The sequence below is a fragment of the Protopterus annectens genome, chromosome 10.part0, assembly GCF_019279795.1.
Source record: "Protopterus annectens isolate FY-2018-M chromosome 10.part0, PAN1.0, whole genome shotgun sequence".
Classification (NCBI taxonomy): Eukaryota; Metazoa; Chordata; order Ceratodontiformes; family Protopteridae; genus Protopterus; species Protopterus annectens.
The window spans coordinates 1,717,843,539-1,717,866,695 of record NC_056744.1 but is presented as its reverse complement, the minus strand read 5'-3'; the positions used below and the strand labels follow the sequence as shown (position 1 = coordinate 1,717,866,695).

At 41.8% G+C, this 23,157-nt stretch overlaps 2 protein-coding genes across 3 annotated transcripts in view; both read left to right on the top strand.

Moving 5' to 3' along the window:
* Nucleotides 1-23,157, top strand: part of LOC122814467 (zinc finger protein 91-like) — a 493,609-nt gene that overhangs the window by 254,666 nt on the left and 215,786 nt on the right. Inside the window, exons 9-10 of the mRNA XM_044087047.1 lie at nucleotides 7,877-8,003; nucleotides 19,523-19,660. Of these exons, the coding sequence (XP_043942982.1) occupies nucleotides 7,877-8,003; nucleotides 19,523-19,660 (265 nt within the window). The remainder of the gene's footprint in view (nucleotides 1-7,876; nucleotides 8,004-19,522; nucleotides 19,661-23,157) is intronic.
* LOC122812761 (zinc finger protein 436-like) overlaps nucleotides 1-23,157 on the top strand; it is an 82,250-nt gene that overhangs the window by 27,040 nt on the left and 32,053 nt on the right. For both annotated transcript variants that reach the window (XM_044084836.1, XM_044084837.1), the window contains 2 exons: nucleotides 7,877-8,003; nucleotides 19,523-19,660. In XM_044084836.1, coding sequence (XP_043940771.1) covers nucleotides 7,877-8,003; nucleotides 19,523-19,660 — 265 coding nt within the window. The remainder of the gene's footprint in view (nucleotides 1-7,876; nucleotides 8,004-19,522; nucleotides 19,661-23,157) is intronic.

Below are 23,157 nucleotides of genomic sequence, written 5' to 3'. Positions count from 1 at the left end.
TAACTGTAATGAGTATAGTTATAGCACAAATGTTCTGAGGCCTTGCAGACAATCTGAAGTTTTCTAACTATAATGAGTATAGTTATAGCACAAATGTTCTGAGGCCTTGCAGACAATCTGAAGTTTTCTAACTGTAATGAGTATAGTTATAGCACAAATGTTCTGAGGCCTTGCAGAGAATATGAAGTTTTCTAACTGTATTGAGTATAGTTATAGCACAAATGTTCTGAGGCCTTGCAGAGAGAATCTGAAGTTTTCTAACTGTAATGACTATAGTTCTTGACCTGTCCTGCAGGTTTGTAAAAGGTTCCATCACACTTTTGTGTGGGGGTCCTCCTTCATGTTTCTTTTGCTATATCTAGTTGTGGCAAAGGGGGCTGAGGTGCAAGTACAAAGTTTCAGCTCTGTAAGTGGTTGATGTGCAGAGCAGAGCTAGTCTGGAAAGTGGATGGTGGAAGCACATACCCGGAATAGTGGTGCATATTGTCTATATGATCTTGGAGCAAGGTTGCATTTGGTGAATTCTTTATTGCATCTGATTTGTTTGTACTTTAGCCTGCTGGGTATAAGTGGGGTGACCTGAAACACTATTCTGCAGATGGCCAACAGCCGTATTTAGGACAGCGGAGTGGATCCAAGGACCATAGCCCCTTTTCCTTACATACACAGGTGCCACACTGGTTGGTAGTAATCATGTAACAATCGGCAGTGGTGTCATCTGTAACATTTTGGTTGGCAGTAGTAGAACACAAATCATCCATTACAGTGAGCATGCGTGACATTCTCCATAATAGAAACACAAGATGCTATCTGTGTGGTCCCTAGTCCCCAACATTGTTTGAAACACTGTTGGGGACTGGGGACCACACAGACAGCATCCTTTATTCCTGGCAGGGTAGACACACACAAGTTTTTTTTTTTTTTTTTAAACTCTAATGTGGTGGTGCTGCGGTAGCGTTAGTCGCCTCGCAGTAAGATGCTGTCCGGTTCGATTCTCAGTTAGAGCGTCTTCTGCGTGGAGACATGCGTGAATGGGCTTACCTTTGTTGAAGGTTGTGTGTCAGGCCTGGCAAGCCGGTACGTAAAAATCAACTGCCAATCATTAGCGGACCGGAGTTCTGCTGTGGCGACCTTAACCGGGAAAAGCCGAAAGACACAAACAAACAAAACTCTAATGTTATATTAACATACCCTTCCCTAAGTGAGAGTTACACCGAAGTGATTACAGCAAATAAAAACTTCTTAAAAACCATAGGCCTCCATAAATAAACTTACATCTTTCTTAGCTTTTGTACCTGTATCCTCCTACTAACATAACTCTGTCACCACACCTGATCTGTTATACCGCCATCCTCCCATTTCCATATCTCTGTCATTATACCAACCTCTGCTACCAAACTCCCTATTTCTTCCATTAATATCATCACTTCTCTACCTCTAAGCAAATATGACATGTGTTCTTATTATACTGCCTTCCTTCCATTGAATTGTCCATCCAAGTTGGCTAATGACAGTGGCACACTTTGCCCATACTCTCATTATGATGTATGTACCATAGATAGCATCTGTTTTAGGTGACTTCTATACTATTACACGTGCAACAGCCTGCCATCTTTATGATGTTGTACTAATTTAACTGATTTAACGTTGATTTTTTTTTTGTTAAAAATTTACTGTGTGTGTTTGTTATTTATTTGTGGAGCTTTTCTCCCCAGGCCTTCACTGGAAATGGATTTCCAACCCATTGACAAATGTCAATAAATAACAAAATAAATAAATGTAATAAAATCATGACAAACCAAGAAATGTCTATAAAGAGCATTGTCTGTTTTCATATCATTAATATCTTTCAAATTTTCCCTAATATGTGTCCTGAGACTTCTAACAGTCTTACCAACATAAAAAAAAAAACACGTTTTTATCAGGTAGCTAAACAAAATCATAGCATAGGAATCCTAGATGAAGTTTGTCGAATGGCCAAATCACTGATTTCTTTCCAAGGAAAAGAAATCAGAAGGCCAATAAACAAATAAAAACAAACATATTTAAGTTGGGACTTCACACCACACCACCCACCATGAGGGGCTGTGACCCCCCCCCCCCAACTAAATGTTCTAACTCTGAGACAGCACTACAGTTGGGGAAAGGGCAGGTGTAACAGAACGGCCAACCAATTTATTTCCCTTGGAAAGAAATCTGTGATTTGGCCGTTTGACGTTTTTGTGTTAGGTGCTTTGACATTTTCAAATGTCGATCATATGATATAGACCCTATATTTATATATCTAGTTTACAAAAAAAAAAAAAACAGGGATAAGTACCCTCAGATTTTACTATGGTTTCAATAGTAAAATAAATACTGTTTGCCATATTTAGATATTTTCTGTAAGTGAACATAGGTGGTTCACCAAAAATAGATTTTAACTCAGGCAATGAATTAGAACTTTCCAGTAATCTGTAATAGTTTTGCAAACACTCATCCTATCCAAATATAGTCAAGAACAAAACAATCTGTCCTATAAACCATCCCGAATAAGAGTGCTGCATACTGTAACCTCCAGTGTTTTAGATCCTAAAATGAGCATAAACTTATCCCATTGTTCCGGCAGCATGTCAGACATCTTATCCAAAAAGAGCCAATCGGAGGAGGGGCACTGAGCAAGACTCTGATCTGTGATATATAACATTAAGTATTCTGTTTTTTTGCTTATTTTTACTAGTTATTGCTTATTCTAGATATTTATAAAACGTTTATTGTCTGCTGCTTACTTTTTACTGTATTTTACAGCTATAAACTAATATGCATGGTTGCACTAAAGTTGTCTGCCTTAAAGGGCCTGATAAATAAGGTTTTTACTGTCACAATGTTTGTAAATCTTTTCTAGCTAGTTTCACTGTGTGTAAGACATTAACTGGAAATTTTCTCCAATTGTTAAACATCTGCTTTTTGTTCTGATTTCCTGCCAAGGAGTGTATCATATAACTAATTTAGTTTCCCACCTGCTCTCCCTATTGGTGTATTGTTCTTATACTTGGTGGCTTTGCAGCCGCCTGCCGCTACTGTAAATTTGTTCTGGGACACTCCTCCTAGTCTAGTAGCTCATTCTACCTAATACAGAGAGAACATTTGAGAAGGCCAACCCACTTAGTTTCTTAACCTTGAATTATCTAATTCACCTCCTTTCTCCCTTTCCACTTTACTAACAAAAAAAAACTTTGCTATAATCTCCCTGTGTTCTGAGTAAGTGTGATTCTCAGCAGATAAGTATTTTTTTGGCACTTTTTATCTGTTCAGAGTTAAATAAAAAAATAATTGAATTCAGTTCAGAATCCATTTTGAATAAATTGCATTTATTTAAACTGTATTTGCTTTAATACTGCTACACACTCGTGTGCTAGCTTGCACTGCACTTGAATTGTCTTTAGTGCTGTTTTAGCTGCTTTTCTGTAAAAAATAAATAAATAAAATTCTAAGCTTGTTTCTTGCCTTTCCTGTAGCTAGTGTAAACCAGATAGAGATTTGCTGAATACAGGATTGTTTATAAGCTTCTGAGCCCCCCCCCCCCCAAGCCTTTCTGTGTCGGAGGGAAGTCTTCTAGCATATCAGTGGGAGTGGTAAGCACTAGGTAGTCTATCTACCATGAGAGGAGTGGTTTCTGGCCCAGAAAGTGTAGTTTATTGGCTGTTTGGGCAGTTTTTCCATTTCTTTCAACTTTCTGGTTTAAAAGCCCACGTTTGCACTTTTCCTGTAACTAGTCTAGTCCAAATACAGATTTGCTGTATCCAGGACTGTTTGTAAGCTTCTGAGTGCTGCCAAAGTCAGCTCTTCAATATTTCCATTAGATCTGCTAGTTCTCTCCTCTCTTGCACTTTTACTATCTTATTAGTCTAGCACTTATCTAGATTTGTTGTAGCAATTATTGTAGCACACAAAAGTGCTACCAGCACTAAATGTTCTACAAGGAAACAGCTCCAGTACTTATTATTAATGCCCACCCCTCCAGGTGTGTCTAAAGGTCAGTTCCCTGCACTTTCTCCTATTAACCTGGTGAACTTGGGCATCCTGAGGCAATGTAGCAACTGCCTCATGTACACTGATAACCCTATCCTTTTACTTCTCAACACTCAGACCTGTGAGAGATGCACTTATATATCCAAATTGGAAGCCACGTACTCTCCAGCCAAGACCGTAATAGCTGGCCAAGAGGAGATGGTCAACACTTGGACTACACCACATGGAACACATAGCCATCCAGAACACACACCAGCACTGCCTTCACAGAAAAACATATACCACACACCCACCTTTGCGGAGGCTCTCAATAAAAATCTACCCAAACAGCAGAGACCTCCAAGGCAGAAACGCACTCGACTACCACAGCACAACACTAATCACGAGACACACAACTCTTTTAAACAGTGTACCACTCAACCAAAGCCCCTAAGGCAAAACTGCATGCCCAACACACTACTCATAGGTGACTCGATAGTGAGGCACACTGATGTTCCACTCACTAGGCTGAATAAGGAGAAAGTAGCAGTCCACTACCTGTCAAGCACCAGGATCCGCCACATAACGCACGCACTCAGGTCCCTCAACAACAGGTACAAATATGACTCTGTCATTGTGCATGTGGGTGTGAGATGTACCTCCCTGGACTACATGAAAAGAGACCTGGAGGAGCTCTCGGATTATGTAGCCCTAGTGGCTATGACCCTAGCCCTGAGCAGCATCCTACCATCACCCAGAATGATACCACAGTACAAGCAAAAAATGATTGATTTCAACAATTGGCTAAGTTTCTGGTGTCATTCTAAGGGGATCCAGTATCTGTCTCCCTGGGAAGACATGATTGACAGACCTCAATGCTTTGCAAGAGATGGCCTCCATCTGTCTCCCCTGGCCTTCCGGATACTGGCCAAGGCTCTTGCCACCCCTATAGTGACTTTTTTAGGCAGTGTTCCAAAGACTAAATTACCACTGTAAGAGCTACAAACAAATGCAATCTGAGGGTCATGCTGCTGAATGCTAGAAGTCTAAATCTTAAAATACACTCGCTCGAAGCTGACATTTGTGCCGTAACAGAGACCTGGTTCAAGGCAGCAGAAATCACACCTGCACTACCAGGCTATAACTCATTCCATGTCTTTCAGCCCCAGAACTTGGACCGAAGCTCCAAAGGTGGTGGTGTTTCCATATTCATAATGAATGCGCACACCTCCAGACTGATAGCCCAACATAACACATCTCATATACTTCAGGTGCAGCTAACATTGAGTAAGTCAGTAATTCAGGTTGTAGCCTGCTATAAGTCCCCAACCATGTCCCAAGACTCGCACTCCACGTTCCTAAGCACCCTGGAGAATATTAGGGTACAACCTAACACTCTCATACTCGGCTCCTTCAACTACCCCTCTATTAACTGGGAAAACTACTCATGTACCAATACACTTGCCCAACATTTCCTGGAATTCATTAATTCCAGTGCCCTGGATCAGCTTGTTCTTACCCCCACTAAAGTAGCAACATCCTTGACCTGGTCATTACTAACATGGGTGATCGTTGCTCTACAACAATAGTCAACTCCTCCCTGGTTAGATCCGACCACAAACTAATCACCTTGGAAATCCACATCCCTCCCACCCCACCCCACCCCCGCAAAGGTTACCACCATGAAAAACATCTCCAAAGCTAACTTTGAGCTCCTAAAAACAGAGGTGGCTAACTTCACAGCACCCATACAAATGGAGAATAGTTCCATGACCTCCAAATGGTACACCAACGCACTGTACGAACATGTACACAAATGCATGGATCTCACCATACCCAATAGAAACAAGACGCTCTCCTCCAAAAAAAGGAAGCCAATCTGGTGGTCCCTGCCATAAACAAACTCTACAACGGGAGGAGGAAACTGATGTGGAATAAGGTGAAGTTTCAAGACTGGAAAACTCCTTTATCAGCCTCAATAAAAAGCTGAGATACCTCATCAAATCCTCTAAAGCTACCTATGTAAACAGAATTGCAGCAGATAGTAAAGGCAACCACAAGGCCTTCTATAATTATGTAAAGAATCTCCACGGCAATACCCAGATTTGCTCTGAGCTACTGCACAATGGTACCTTCCATACCAAGCCAACAGATGTTGCCAATATACTGGCCGACAGATTCAGTGCCAAGTTTACCCCTCCCCCCCAGTCACAATACCAGTAGATTGCTAGGCACTCGCTATTACTGCTGCAAAAGTTAAAACAGCACTGTCCAATGCCAAGAATATAGCTTCTATGGGACCTGACAAAATCCCTGGCTGTGTTCTACATGAACTACAGAGTGAACTGGCACCTCACCTGTGTGCCCTGTTCAATCACAGCCTCACCTCAGGCTTTGTCCCTACTGAATGGCTCGCTGCTACAGTCATCCCTCTCCACAAAGGAGGAGCAACTACATACCCTGGGAACTATCTCCCATTAGCCTGAAGAGTCTGATATGCAAAGGTATGGAATGCATCATAATGGACCTAATAAACAAGGATATAGGGAATCTCCAAACTGTGGCTCCCACACAGTTTGGTTTTGTGAAGGGTAGATCATGCCTGCTTAACTTGGTCACCTTCTTTGAATTAGTCACCAGAGCTGTGGATGAAGGCAAGGTGGTTCATACAGCCTACCTTGATCTGGCCAAGGCCTTTAATACCATTCCCCACTCTGGAATCATATATAAACTCACTAAGCTAGGCATCAACCCCTATATCACTAGGTGGGTTGCAAACTGACTCACAGGTAGAACCCACAGTGTGAAAATAACTAAAAGTGAAGTTGATTTGGGCCCTCGGGGAGGTCCTGTAGATGACTATCTAGAATTTATTGAATTGAAATGGCAAATTAGGCTGAATGCATATTGCACCCCAGGGCTCAATGATAGAATTTCATTGGCTTCACTTTTGAGATTAAAACATATGTTCATGTTATGACAGCTATGATATGTTTTATAATTTACTATGTACTATAAGGTATTCTGTTTTATTGTGTGTAAGTTTTATTAGGCAGCATTATGCCATTTTTTCATATGCATATTGATGCATTCACAAGCTATTGTGACGTTTTGGCTTGACTATTTACTCTGATTAATTAGGAGGAAGTGATGTGGAGTTAATCAGCTGATTGGATTGTAACAGTATTTTAAACCTGTTCAGCCCGCAATTTTACGTTCTGAAGAAGTCAGATATTTGACAAAAGTGCTTAACTTCTTGTTTCTACATATTTTAACGTTTTATATTGCTGGAGTTTTGGAGACTTTCTGTGTATCCTGTTTGTGGTTTATGTCATCTAATTGTGGTCTTTTATGTGCGTTTGGGATTTATAAAAAGTTTTTCATACAATCAAGGCTCCGTCTCTTTGGTGAAGTTACCCTACCTCTACATCTTCTTGGTTTGTGTTTGCCTGATTTGATTTTACTTGTTAGCGTTTGTGTGGGATAAAGGGACAGAAAAAGGCTGCGGGGGGGGGGGGGGGGTCTGTGACTGCATGAATTTATGGAGGGTCTCTGAATGTGAGAGAAAACTGTTTCCTTCACTCGAGCAGGTGTCTGCTGAACGAGAAGAGTTAGAATGATGAGACGTCGAGTAAGCCCTGAGGCTCTCCCGAATATGTATCACACTGATTTGTCAGAGTAAAAACTGGAAACTTTATGCTTGCTGTATGACACAGAATTTGAACTGGGTTACAGTCTGACTAGCTGTTTATAATATGCTAATGATTCTCCTAGTAAGAAAACAGGAGGTTTCTGTAACAAATGCTGATATTTCTTGCTGAAAACTGCAAATGTTATAGCACACACATTAAAAGCAAAGGTTAAGCATGCTGTATGTCTTTCACAGGTGCCAGAAACATTTGAGGATGTTGCTGTCACTTTCACAGAAGAAGAGTGGAAGATGTTAAGAAAACAAGACAAGAAGCTTCACAGGGAAGTGATGGTACAGAACTATGAAACCTTGATTTCCGTAGGTAAGTGTAGTCCTTCTAAGGAAATGACACCTTCAGTATGAGAACTATGAATGCCACATGCTAGGATGGTGTTATCTGTTTTAGTGGTCGCAGGATGAACCCGGGGTTCCCTTTCCTTCACCCATTTGACCCGTCTGTTCCTCTATCGTGATGAGAGCTGTCCACTCCATTCATTCCCTGGTAGAGAGTAAGGGTCATGTGTTAAGGAGTGAGCCAGTCTGCAAGTCCATCCTTGCCCACATGGTCCCTCCATTGTCCTTGCTGCTAGCTGAAATTGATTAATTTGGGCTGCAGTCATGGCTTTACCACTATGCTACGTGGCCAGGGTATGATGTCTTATAAGTAGTTAGCAAAATAAGTGAACTGGTCCACTGTTGACCATTTTTAGCCATCAGCCTTCTTCCCTGATTAGTTGTTTTAGTGGTAGAAGCATCTTTGACATTTCCACTGATTTGGAACCCCCCCACCATCCGTTTTATACCCCTCATTCTTCTGATTATCCTTCCCCCTCCCACTGTAATAATTGTTTCAAGACTTACTGCCCCCTCCCACTGTAATAATTGTTTCAAGACTTGCTGTTTTAGAATTTGATTCTCCCTAAGCTGAAACTGAAAATGGTCCACATAGATCAGGATGATACCCAGTTAAAAGTTTGGTAAATAAATTAAATACTATGAAAAACAAAAACAAATGAGCCGCACAAGACTGGAGTTCATTCACTTGTATTTGATTACAGGTACCTCGGGCATTGTAGGTTTTGAAATAGGGTCAAGAATCTGACAGCCATATTAATGGTAAAACGTTTATCTCCAGGGGTCAATTCAGTTGTAGCTCTTGTGGGGTAGTGTACATTTTGGGTTGTGGGTGTGAAAAAATTAAGTGGTACATTGGACAGACTAAAAAAAGAAGTTATGTCCTTACCATAACGTTCCATGTGGAGTGTTCATCTCGCCTTGGTTATTACACATGGGTTCGGAGCCGATCCTCGGCTCCGTGCCGGCCGACTGCAAGCTCTGCATCGAGAAGAAGCTCGAGGACATCTAATACCCACAATCCCCCTCTGCCTTTACCTCAGATCTAGTTTGCAAGCAAACCAGACATAAAGCACGCACACATGCCAGCTATATACATAAAAGTACATATATACAAACATACCAAGGGTATGATAGTAACACTAATACTGCAACAGCAGAAGGAGAATACTCCAGACCAGGCACCAAATCGAACGTTCTTCCTAAGGGTGGGAAGGGTGGGAGTGTAATAACCAAGGCGAGATGAACACTCCACATGGAACGTTATGGTAAGGACATAACTTCTTTATGTGAGAGTGTTCAATCTCGCCTTTGTTCTTACACATGGGTAGCGTCCCTAGCTCCATGATCCTGAGGAACTCAAGGGAGAACGTTCTTGAGCACAGTGGAACCAAAGGTTGCCCTATCCCTAGAAACCCTGTCCACTTTGTAATGAGAGATAAATGTATGTGGTTTAGCCCAAGTAGCAGCCGCACAAATAGTGTCTAGTGGTGCGAGCTGCGTGAGCCAAAGATGTAGAGACTGATCTGGTGGAATGTCCTTTGGGTTTTGCTGATAATGTTTGGTCAGAGGCTTCATAAACATATGTGATACAGTCAGTTAGCCATTTAGAAAGAGTTCGTTTCGTAACTGCAAGACCCTTTCTGCTGTCAGCAAAAGCTACAAATAGTTGATCAGATTTCCTGTGATCTTTTGTTCTATCCAAATAAAATCTGAGTTGTCTATGGACGTCCAGTTTGTGCAACATATACTCCAATTTATTAGAGTGGTTCTTAAAGAAGGTGGGTAATTCAATGGACTGATTAATATTACTAGAAGAACAAACTTTGGGGAGAAAGGATGGATTAGTGCGTAGGGATACTCTGTCAGAATGAAATATTAAGTAAGGATGTTTGACAGAAAGGGCCTGAAGCTCAGACACTGCCTAGCAGATGTAATGGCCACTAGAAATAAAGTTTTCCATGACAAAATTTCAATGTGCAACTTGAAGCTGGTTCAAAGGGTGGCAACATCAATTTAGAGAGCAACAGGTTTAAATTCCACGGTGATGTCGGACTTCTGACTGGTGGTCTGATATGAGAAGAACCTTTAAAAAGGCTTTACAAAGTCTGTGAGCCATAATAGGCACCACATTCCTCTACATGATAGTTAGAAATGGCAGCTAACTGTACTCTTAAAGTAGCCGGGAAGCTCCTTCATGAAATAGTTCAGTTAAGAACTCTAAAACCTTGTTTAACGGAGCTCTAACAGGGTCCAAATGATGTGACTCCGCCCAAAAGACAAAACGTTTCCACTTACTGGTGTAAGTCTTTGTAGTGGAAACTTTATGAGAAGCTACTAAAATATCTTGAACCGCCGATGTAAGGGGAACCGACCTGGCTAAAAAGGGAAGCAGAGCAGCCAAGCTGCTAGATGGAGAGATTCTAGAGATGGGTGAGGAACTCCTGACGAGTGAGTCAGTAGATCTGGCTCTGGGTCCAGCATCCAAGGTCCCCGAATGCGGTGATGCAATAGAAAGGGGAACCAAATTTGACGAGGCCAGAACGGGGCAATGAGAATAATAGTCCTCTGAAGGTTGTTTGCTTTCTGTAGAAACTTTGCAATCAGGGAAATGGAGGAAAAGCATATAGGAGACCCGGGGCCAATCGTGCACCAGTGCGTCCCTGGGGACTTCCCCTGGAGGGGGTAATAGGGCAAAGTAGCTCCTGCATTTGGCGTTCATTGGAGACGCAAACAGATCGCAGGTAGGCTGGCCCCATTTGCGAAAAATCCTTCTCGCAACTGACTGTTTGAGGGACCACTCGTGAGGCAATAGTATTGTTCTGCTCAGCCTGTCGGCTATGACGTTGGATGACCCCGGGATGTGCGTTGCGATCAGAAAGCGACCGGTGGACTCTGCCCATTGCCAAATTCTCATGGCCTCTCTGCATAGTTGGTAAGACCTGGTTCCCCCTTGCTTGTTTATGTACCAGACTACGGACATGTTGTCTGTCTGAACTGCAATGGTCCCTGGAGGAAGAAGGGGAGCAAAGTGTTGCAACGCCAAAAACACTGCCCTCAACTCCAAAACATTGATGTGCAGATTGTACTCCAGATTGGTCCATTCGCCTTGGACTGTCTGTCCCTGAAAGATGCCCCCCCACCCTATCAGGGAAGCGTCCGTGGTTATCGTCGCTGACGGTGCGGGTAGCACAAATGGTCTTCCGCTGGATAGGTTGCAAGTCTGTAACCACCACATTAGGTGTGATTTGCATGTTTTTGTTATCAATATTTCGTGAGTCAGTGGAAGTTGTTGGAATGACCATTGTGCAAACAGAAGCCATTGTAGCACTCTCATGTGCAGTCTTCCCAATGGTATCGCAATGAGAGAAGCTGCCATGAGACCCAAGACTTTCAGAACAATTTTTGCCGGTGACTTTCTGGACGACAGCAGAAGGGAAATGTTGATTTGAAGTGCTACTATTCTTTCTGTAGGAAGTTTTAGAACTAAATGATGCGTATCTAATTCCGCTCCTATGAATAAGATATGCTGTGATGGCTGTAGCAAAGATTTCTCGAAATTTACTGAAATTCCAAGGTGTGTACAAAGTTGTAGGGTGTAATCCCTGGCTTGTATCAGTTGACGCCTGGTGGTGGCAGACAGGAGCCAGTCATCCAGATACGGAAACACTTGGAATCCTAGGCCTCAGATGAGACGCTACCACTGCCATGCATTTGGTGAAGACTCTGGGGGCTGTAGTCAGACCAAAGGGCAGGGCTCGAAACTGATAGTGACTGGCTCCCAGCCGGAAGCGCAAATGATCCCTGGACGCCCTGGCCATTTTGATGTGGTAGTATGCGTCCTTCAGATCTATTGAGCACATCCAGTCGTCCTTCCGTAAGAATGGAAGGATCGATTGAAGCGTGACCATTCGGAACTTTTCCTTCTTGACAAAGGTGTTGAGATGGCTTAGGTCCAGAATCGGCCTCCAGTCCCCTGTTTTCTTTGGAACTAAAAAGAACCTTGAGTAAGTTCCGAATCCTATTTGGTCCGCTGGGACTGGTTGGATGACTCTTTTTTTCTAGCAGCTTTGAAATTTCTGTGGCTGCTGGGTCTCGCAGATGGGGTGGTACATCTGGGAGTTTTCTCTTTGGAATGGGGGTGGATAGAAATGGGATTTTGTAACCTCTGGTAACAATGCTTTTTACCCAATTGTCTGAAGAAAGGTTTTGCCAGGCCTGAGGGTATAAAGCTAAGTGACCCCCGACTGCCTCCAGAGCAGGACAGTCGGGCCTCCTCTCAGGAGTGCTGAAAAGGTTTGCCAGGGAGGTTATCCCTGTCACCTTGGTTTTGCGGACCCCCTCTGCCGCCAGGGCGGTGTCTTCCACCTCTGCCCCCCCCTCTGCCTCTAGAGGGGGCATCACCCTGTGTGTTTGGGAAAGATCCTTGGGGTTTTCGAAACCACATTTTCCCACCACGTTGCCCTTTGGGGTACGGTCTGGAAGGGGTGGAAAAACGGACTCCGACAGCAGACAGAGTCTTTCCCTCCTGTTCACACCGGGTAAGGGTCTCCTTTACTTTAGGGCCAAAAAGTGTGGCTCCATCAAATGGGGCGTTAGTAAAGGAAGACTTGAAGGCTTCCGCAAACGAACATAAGCGCATCCAGGATTGCCTACGAAGAGCAATCGCTGAAGCCGCTGCCCTACTCGATCCCTCGGCTGCGTAGGATATCAGCCTCATGGACGAGTTTACAATGGAATTAAGGGTGTTGAGATGCGCTGTAACTTTCTCTGAAACAGCAGCATCTGTAGTACCCTGGAGGGTATCTCCCAACTCTTTGACTAGATCCCTCTGTAAACGTGTAAAATGAGTCAAATAGTTCAGGGAACGCATAGAGAAAGCCGCTGAACTGAAAATGCGCTTCCCATATCTGTCCATGGTCCTAGAATCTTTGTTAGGCGGATGGACAGATGAGGAAGACTCCGACATCTCCTTTTTCGTGGCCGCTGCCACCACCATGGCGTCTACTGGAACTCCTTTGGTGAGGTAAGCCTTGTCCTGTGGTGCCGTAATGTACTTATTTGGCTTCCTAGGGACTGGTTCCACCGTGTCAGGTGTCTCCCACGCCCTTCAAGCAATTAATTCCATTAACTCATCAAAGGGCGGAGTGACCCAGGAGGAGGAAGGGCGGGCACCAAATGCCTTCAGCAAAACTGACTCATCCTCAGAAGGGGGGAGGGCTTGCCAGTCACCTCTCTGTTTTAGGATCTCCAAGATGTCAGAAAAAGAGACATCCTCTGAAGGTGACTTAGGGGACCCTTCTGACTCATCTAAGTCAGTATCAGATGTCAAGGATTCTTGTGGAGAATCCAAGTGTCTCCTCTTACACAGTCTTTTCCTAGGGACTTCTTCGTGGGGAGCATCCGAAGAAGCCTCCGAGGAAGAGGGGGCACCCTCCAGGGGTGGCTGAGACACTGGTGCCCGACGCTTGGACATGGCCGTGGGTGCAGAGGAGGATAACGGTCCTTTGTGGGGAGGAGAAGCTGTACCTGCTGATGTGGTTGTCTGGGTAGACAACACCTTCCTCATGAGGTCGAAGGCCCCCGGGTCCCGAGTCGAGGTATCTCCCGGTTCCGAAGAAATGGGAAGAACCCCCGAAACAGGAGCCGAAGGCACCGACCCCGAGGACGGAGCCGAGTCGATCCGTGCCGAGGCCCCGAGAGGGAGCGTCGGAACCGAAACATCGGTCCGACTCTCGGTCCCGGAACCAAGGACGGATCTTTGGCCCCGAGACTCCAGTACCGGATCGGATGGAGTCGAGGTGAACGGTGCCGACCGAGAAAAAGACGGTTCTGGCACCGAGGGCTCCACAATCATCAGTTCAGCTTCTTCCGGCTCCAAAGACTGGACAGGTCTCGGAGGAGGAACAGATGGAGATAGTGGCAGGCCTTCAAGTCTCGACATCAACTGAGAGGAGACCGAGATAAGCTTGGATAGGGCCGTATGCTCCATCAGTTTCTGCACCACACGGTCCACATCGGTGTCGGAAAGGGGCCTGGAAGAACGAGTCGAAGGGATCGAAGACGGAGCCGACCTTAGCAGAGTCGGTGGAGGGAGCTCCGTCACCGGTTCCAAGACTCGAGGCTCGGAAACTGCCAACAGTTGAACACTCGGCCCCAAGTCTGTGGAACCGGTGATCTAACTATACCGAAGAGCTCGGAGCCGATGACTTGGGCTCCGGCGTCTTCGACCTTCAAGACTTGGATGCCTGGTCTGAAGCATCCAGAGCCTCCTGGAAAGAGGGTTTCAACAATCCTCTATCCATCAGTTTCCTGCGCCTATCTGTCATGACCCTCCCACTAAAAGAGTGACAGATAGAACAGTCCTCTTGTAAGTGGAGAGGGCCAAGACAGTAGACACAGGAACTGTGGTTGTCTGTGACCGACATCTTTTGGCCACACTGACAACGTTTGAAGCCAGATTTTATTTTCTCAGACATAATGAAAAGAGAAAGAGACAGTCCAGTCCAGTAATAGTCAATCCAGGTAACAAATGTCAAATACGGTATTTTGTAAGTCCGATTGTCACTTGCTTAAGAAAAGCAAGACTACAAAAATTTTTGTCAAAAAGTGATCCAAGTAGGGGTGGTAGGCCCCGAAAAACTCTATACCAGTTAGTTAAACTAAGTTAAATTAATCTAAAGGTACCGAGAATTCTGCTCTACTCACACACCGTACACTAACTTTCAATGACTAGATCTTAAAGAAGTTTTTGAAAATTTAACCAAAATAGATAAAATCTTATCTGTAAAAAGCCTCGAGCTAGCCTCCAGCGATGCGTATGCAGCAGCGGCAAACTAGATCTGAGGTAAAGGCAGAGGGGGATTGTGGGTATTAGATGTCCTCGAGCTTCTTCTCGATGCAGAGCTTGCAGTCGGCCAGCACGGAGCCGAGGATCGGCTCCGAACCCATGTGTAAGAACAAAGGCGAGATTGAACACTCTCACATGAATGGTTAAAGTTAGAATGTCAGACTAAAAGAATGGTTAAAGTTAGAATGTTTGAACATTTGGGAGACATTAGAAATACAAACACTAACAGTCTTGTTGTTGAGCATTTTCACACAGTCCATGGGGGGGGGTGTCTGATCCTAGTTTGTTTTTTTGTGTAATGGGATAACCCTGCATGTTGAGAGGGGGTGATTTTTATCATGAAGTTATTGAAATTAATTCATCCTTGATGCTAAAATGCCGAGGTACCAGATGTAATCAAATACAAGTGAGTGAAGTCCAGTCTTGTGTGGTTCGTTTGTTTTGTTTTGTTTTTGATAGTAGTTGGTTGGTTTTGGTTTTGTTTTCAATAAATAAATTAAATAGACAGACAAAAATCCAGCATGAACTTGTGGAAAGCACAATTATTGTAAGGTCTGTAGGTATATCATAGTATATATCTTTTACAGAAACTGCCTTTTTCTAGGTGGATAATCAAAAGCCTACAATTTCCCAAGGGTAAACCAAAGGAGGTCTCTCACTCACACCTTTACATCCGAATATGTGGTTTGCTGGAACATGGCCGTGTGTGTATGTGCTGCAAAAACAACTTGTTAGATGTTGAGTGTAAGACCCTCTCAACAAACACACAGTCTGACTCATAAGATGCAACAGTCTGATGAGTCGGGCATTTAAATATTTGCAGCTGACTCTTGCAGTTCATTGACTGAGATATATATGCAGGCCATTGTTCTCTGTGGAGTTCATCTGTTGAAGCTTTAAATGTCCAATATCAAAGACCATTATACTGTATTTTACAAATGTATAGAAAAACTGGTGAGTAGAATACATCAGATTTGTTAAAAACTCATGGTAATATTGACTGACTGTAGCAAACCATGAACACAAATATTTCAATCAGCAGCAGAATCCTTCAGTTTATATGATGTCATCAGAACAGCATGCAACAAAATGCAGTTGGAGAAAAGAAATCATTTCATGTATTTATAAACTAGTCGTGTGACAAGCATTACAAAACAATACTGCATATGACACAAAATAATTTGAAAATAGATCTTGTTCTCCAGGTTACAGTCAGATAACACATGACTCACAAAGGAATTCAGACAGTCTGTTCAACTTAATGTCGAATAACACATGGGAAGTGCTTGTACCAAATTTAGTAACTGATTGATTGTAGACTATACTTTTATTTCTACTTTGCCAAGAGATTTACACATGAATAAAAGGTCATTTCATCTTATTATACAGACTACTGAGTTAATTGTTTTTTTTTTCAAAGTGCATTCTACAGACAAATGATACCTATGAATAAAAAGAAGTCAAAAGTACACAGTTTGAAGACCTAACATAGAGCAATGCTGTCTCTGGAAATGGCAAGACAGAAAACAATTCCATAATAATTTTGTGCCATAGAGGCTGTGGAAATATTAGTCCAGAATTACTATGGTAGATCTGTCAAAACTAAAAGTGAAGATAGCAGTCTGATTCATACCTAATGTTGTTTTAGAGTTCACAGAAATGCATACAAGAATTTACAAAGTTGGTGTCGGAATGAAGCAGTTGGGTATGTTACATTATCCAGCGGGAATACCACCCCCTAAAATGGAGCTTTTCATCTGAAGTACACTCAGAATTTAATTAATGTGTGTTCTCCTGTCAGTCAGTGTTAAAGTCATGTACAGACAAATGCCCAAATACCTGGAAATAAACATAGTCTGTCCTGTTTCCTACTTTGATTACAATAGGTCATCCTTTAAGCACTGCTGTTTTGGTTTAACTCAGGCTTGGGTTCCATTACATCTCCGTTGAAGCCCCACACTTTAATTTACGTTACAAGATTCCTGTGTCTTTTATTCTGCATTTTGTAATGTTTCTACTTTTGTTATGTCCACTACAACTGTATTTGCAATAGTCCATTACATATGTTGGCCCTAGCCAAATTTCCCCTAGTCAATATAAGTACCACCTCAGGTCTCCAATGAAAAGATGCTAATGGCCTAGTGGGATTTAAAATTTACTTCTGAGTTATTCCCAAATAATAGATACAAATGCCTGCCCCTAACCTATGAGTATAACTGTGGCTTTCAGACTGTCATAACAAGAGTCACACTCCTCCCCATTTTCAGTCACGGATTTCACAAATACTTCTAGAGAGTTTGCATTTTAAAAAAAATAAATAATATAGTGCCAGACGGAAATACAAAAAGGCAGTGTAGCAGTAGAAACTCTACCCTTTGTATTAAAATGACCATATTCTCATCATGAAGTGACTACATTTCAACAATTTTTTTTAAATGCATGTAGATATTAAAATGGTCTGAGGAAATTCAGATTGGCAGATGAAAACACCAACACTTGTGTTCTTAATAAAAGAGCTTGCAGTTTACTTGCACAATGGAGTTACTCATGTTTTTTTCTCTATTTTTTTCAATTTCTTCTCAAAAGTGTTGGCAGTTGTGCAGTTGTTCAGCATTGTAAACATAAGAAACAAATTTCATATCAAATACATTCATCAGATTTTATGGAGAATGCAATCAGTCTAGCCTGAACCAGACTAAGTGGTTTACTTTCTCATGGGGGATAGTGCTTCCAAAGTTCCAGAACACTTTGTCTGGCATTATGCAGGTATTTATACTGGGTGGGATTCCAAAATGCTTTCTATACAACAGCAGAGAGCCTCTGTCATTCTGCCATTGCTGTTCCTCTCTATGCCCTGGGAATGACTTCCACCCTTGGGGAGGTACAGCCATTTCAGTATTTCACAATGCCAATGTATTGAATGACATGGAGTCCTACTACAGGTGAAGTTCTGATGCCAGAATTGGAGTCCTCTGGTACATTCATTCACATTCTGCAAGGCACCATTAATGAGATTCTAAAATGTGCAGTGATAATAAATATCACTACCTATGGCTAGCACAAAGTGAATGTCCCTGAGGACTCAGAGGGTCCACTAGTCCCTGCGTAACACCACCACCTGTATGGCAGTGGTAGTATTGCAGGCAGGAGTCATGTCTGCAGTACCAGGATTGCCATACAGGTGGAGCTACACTACAGGAGACCATTCTACTACAGGAGACCATTCTGCACAGAACCACTGCATGAGGCCTTTCTGCAAAGACGCTCCACCAGTAGGGTGGGCAGGAGAATGACATGAAGCACAGCTCTCAGGCCTACATTCGCCCCATCCATAGCAGGGTATGGGCATGTGAGTGGATTAGCCCACTGAACAATGTAAAGGTCTATACAACCCTTCCCCACTGAAGTTTGTAGATGGCTTGCACACCACCCAGCTAGTATTCCCATGGTTTTTTGTCTCCCCCAGTGGCTCTTAGACAGTGCTACACAGTTCCGTCTGCAGAACTTTCCACTGCAGGCAGCCTCATTTTCTAGCAGTACCTAGTCTCCCATATACATTGAGTTGCTGCTTCACTGACACTGCTGATTGAAGTTACTGAGCTACTGTGTTGCTTCACTATATTCAACAAGGAAGCTTTTGGTGAAGCAAGCCTGATTGCCCCTTTGGAATCAGCCATTGGGTAACAGTCTCCATTATCCTCCACCAAATGGGGACTGGAACAGCCCTAGGTTTGGAGTTGGGCAAGAATTAAATGCTTGACATGACATGTTACTTCTCACCCAAGGTATTTCAAAAATCCAGCTCACTGTCTCTAGAATGGAATTTTTCTGAATCTTGTGGTTATGGAAAAAAGTCTTGTCTCTTCTCTTCTGCTTAATGCCATAGTTTAAAAAGGTCTTACTTGAAAATTAAATTGTTTTGTTCATTAACATTTATGATGGAGCATAACATGACTTTTATACTGCTAAATATACTGCATACAAAAAATACATCTTAAGTGTTGTTTCTGTATAAAAAATAAGTATATTATTACTGTACTGACCCATTTTGTTTACAAAAATATCTTTGCAACCCCAGGATTCCTGGTATCACATTAAGATGTTTAATTTTGTGCACTGTTCATTCAAGTATCACACTTCATTTGAAATATGCACTTGGTCTGAAATATATTTATATTTATTTGACCATGTACATACCAGGAACATGTCTAATTTTTCCATTCCCTAGTTATCTATTTATTTATTGTGGTATACGGCCTTGGTATGATTCTTCTGTCTTTTAGAAGTGTTTGTCATTTGTGCATGCAGTTGATTTTATATTGTCATATGTTTTGGAATAACGTCCATCCTAAGGCACAGATTACTTTTAAATATAAGGCATACATTGTAAGAATTTCTTCCACAGCTGGGAAAAAAAATAAAAATTGTACTTTTCTTAACTAGAGTTGCATTGCAGCTGTTAAGTAAAACATGCTTAGGCGTCAAGTGTGCCGAAATGACTACACATAACCCTACTTACTAATGGTTGGAACATATTCTAATCTTATGAAATAAGGTTATACTGTGCTTATTGAAATAGTAATTTTTTTAATTATTTATTTTTTAAGAAGAATAATTTTATTTTTTTTAATGCCCAGGGTACGACATTCCCCCAGAGAAATTATTAATGCTGCTTAAAGAACATTATGATAAACCGCCGAACAATGACGTGGCGATGAATATGCAGGGAAGGAATACAACGGAACAGAAGAATAATCATGACTGTAACCTCAACAGTAAGTAAAGAGTTCAGTAATGATGCATTTTCATGAATTTGTATTACTCTATAATGCTGCCTTTTTAAGTTGTTTTTCCCCTGTGACTGCAGGCCATCAAGGCTCCATTGACCAGGCATACTTCTCTGTGGGATGGCATCATCCAAGCAGCCATGAGGATGTTTTGTGCTCACTAGCATCCCTGAAGTGAGAGCTTGTTGTAATTGTATGTCATAACCCTTCCCCTCCTGGTGATATGAGCACTTGCATCACTTCAGGGGTCATCTGTTACCCCCCAAAGTCTGTGCATGAGTGCTCCCAAACACAACAGCAGGGTTTACCATCTCTAGTTTGGGTAACCATGCTCTTGTCTTTTTGGCACTGACGTTCTGCATCATGATGGGACTCCACTTTCCAGCTAAAACTCTGTTGTCAGAGCAATGGTGCAAGCTAGGTGAGAACCACCATCCGTCACCCTTCAAGATGGGCACAACCTTCCTCCCTGCCTGTGCCACAAAGCCCCAGATCTACTAGTTGAACTCTAGTCACTTGGGATGTTGACAGGGCTTTATACTATGTGCCATTACAGTCTGATAATGGTACGTTTTGTGGAAACTGGAGAAAAAACATACAGAGTTGAAGACTGAAGGTAAGACAGTATGAAAAGTTAATGATAATTTATGTTAAATGCATATATGTAAAACTTTGTATTGTATGTAAACAAGTCTAACACAACAGTAAAGGCACTAAACTGAGAGCTGAAGTAAGTAAAAAAAAAAAAACATATCTAGGTGCGCAAGACCCAGGATAAAAAAAAGTGCCCAATCCTGGTAGGCGCACTAGTGCCAGGACTAGAAAAAATGACAGTGTAGAATCCTCAAAATATGGAAACATTCCTACAATGGGGCCAGGCCAGGGCCGTGGGGAGGATGGCACCCCTGTTGTAGAAGTAGCAGTCCACAAAAATCACAAAAATTGATTGGCCAAAGAAGAGCCATAAAGACAATAGAGTGGACTATTGAGGATAAGAAAGAAATTATGTATTGTTACTATTATGCAAAAAGCACAGAATATCCAGACACAAGTTATACAAAATGATTAAGAGAGAAATTAGAGGAAAGAAAAATACCTTCACAGGAAAAACTGTTGCAAGATTCAAATAAAAATTTGCATTCATTAATACAACAGATTTTTGAAAAACAGTATATAGATCAAGAAACTTTGATCTCTTTGGAAAAAGAAGCATCTGAGGAAGTGCAAAAATATAAACAACAAAACCTAGAGATATTTGAAAAATATAAAAAAGAAATATGGACATGGAAAAGAGAGGGAGATTTGATATGGTGCAATATTTATGCAAAGGAGAAAGCCAAATTAACTAATAAAGAGAAGGCATTCTCAAAGATATTCAAAGAGAAATACAGGCAAAGGCATCCAGATATGGAAAATTTTACAATATAAAATTAATATCACAAAGATGTAATGTGGAAAAGAAGATTAGTAAAGCAGAAGTTAAAGAAATAGAAGTTGAAGTTATGGAGTGCCTGCGAAGTGAAGGATTTAATATTGAAGGTCTAACACAGACTACATCACAGCATGGGAAATATGGCATAGATTGACTACAAAAAAGCATTTGATAGTATCCCACATTCATGGATACAAGAGTGCAAACATGCACCATACACTGATTGACTACATCACAGTAACCCTAAAGCAATGCAGACCACTTTGCAATTAAGCCACGATAAAGGACAGATTATTATCCTAGGGATAAAAATTCAAAAGGGCATATTCCAGGGTGACTCTCCGTTGTTATTCTTACTTGCCATTAACCCATTAAGTTGTTTACTTAACAGCTTAGGCCATGGCTACAATTTGGCTCCTAGAAAACAACAAAGTCTAATGACATCTCATCTTCTTTAAAATTGTATAGCTCATCAGATGAGGAACTGAAAGCACAGTTGTAGGTTGTCAAAATGTTTTCAGATGATATTAGAATGTCATTTGCTGTTTATAAATGTGCAAAAGTAACCTTTAAAGCAGGAAAACTGCAGCACCAGGTAAACATCAGTTTGGGACAAGAATGTGATAATAAAAGAACTTGAGCAAGAGGGATTGTATAAATACTTGGAAACTGACGAAGAATCAACAATAAAACATGAACAAATGCAAATAAAACTCAGTAAGGAATACTTTAGAAAGCTTAAATTAATCCTGAGAACAGCACTGACATCTAGGAACAAGATCCAAGCTATAAATCAGTTTGCTCTTCCTGTCCTAACGTACAGTTTTGGAGTGACTGACTGGCCCAAAAAGTGTTGGATAGATTAGATATTAAAACAAGAAGGATGCTTCATGCTCACCAAATGATTTATAAAGATCAGTGTATACCAAGATTATATATTCCCCATTCTGAAGGAGGGATGGGCCTCCTTGAAATTGATTACATGTATAGATCTGCTATCGTGGGACTCCACACATATCTACTGACCTCACAAGATCCAAATGTAGTGAAAGTTTAGAAACATGAGGAGAATAAATCTAAGATGACTTCTCTGCTTAATTTAGCAGAAGCATATCAACATCAAGCAGGAATGGAAATCAAACCAAGTGGCTAAAAATCAGGCAGCAACTGAATGTGCTAAAAAACAAAAGAAAGAATATAAGGTGAAGGATCAGATGAGAAGGCAAGAAATGTGGAAAATGCATAAATGCAGTTACAAGTATAGAAAACTTCTGGAAGAGCCTCATGTTGATCAAGAATGAACACAGGAATGGTTAAGGAGAGGAGAATTCAAACCAAGAATAAAAGGTTAATATTGGCAGCCCAAGACAGTGGGCTACATACACGCTGGTTTACAAAGTCCATTGAACATGTGAGAGAAACAGACAAATGTAGGTTTTGTAAAATCGAATTGGAAACAGTCAGACACCTTGCTGCTGGTTGCGGCACACTAATGACAGAAGGACTGTATACTGAAAGGCATAATAATGTGGCGAGACTGTTGCACTGGGGATTGTGCAAACATTATCAAAGTGGGTGAAAAACACTGGAAACATGAGCCACAAAGCATCACAGAAAATTCTGATGTTTATATCACGTGGGATCACCCATTACCAACAGTCCAAAAGATAGATGCTAGAAAACTGGATATAGTGGTCCAAGAAAAGAAGACAAAAGTAGCATTTCTAATTGAAATCCCCACACCTAGTGACTACAGTGTCTTGTGTACAGAGAGACATAAAGTCCTAAAATACCAGGATCTGCAGGCAGAAACAAGAGCAATATGGAAAAAAGATACCCAGACAGTTCCAATAGCAGTAGGAGCAACGGGTCTTATAAAAAAATAATTTACAATCATATTTAGATATGTTACCAATCCATGTAACCCTGTAAGAATTGCAGAAGGAGTCATTACTGGGCACATTGCAGGTGCTGCGAAGATCACTTTTGGCTGACATCAAAGATTGAAACAATACTAATTTCATGAACTTTAATCATACTTTGACTCAGGAAT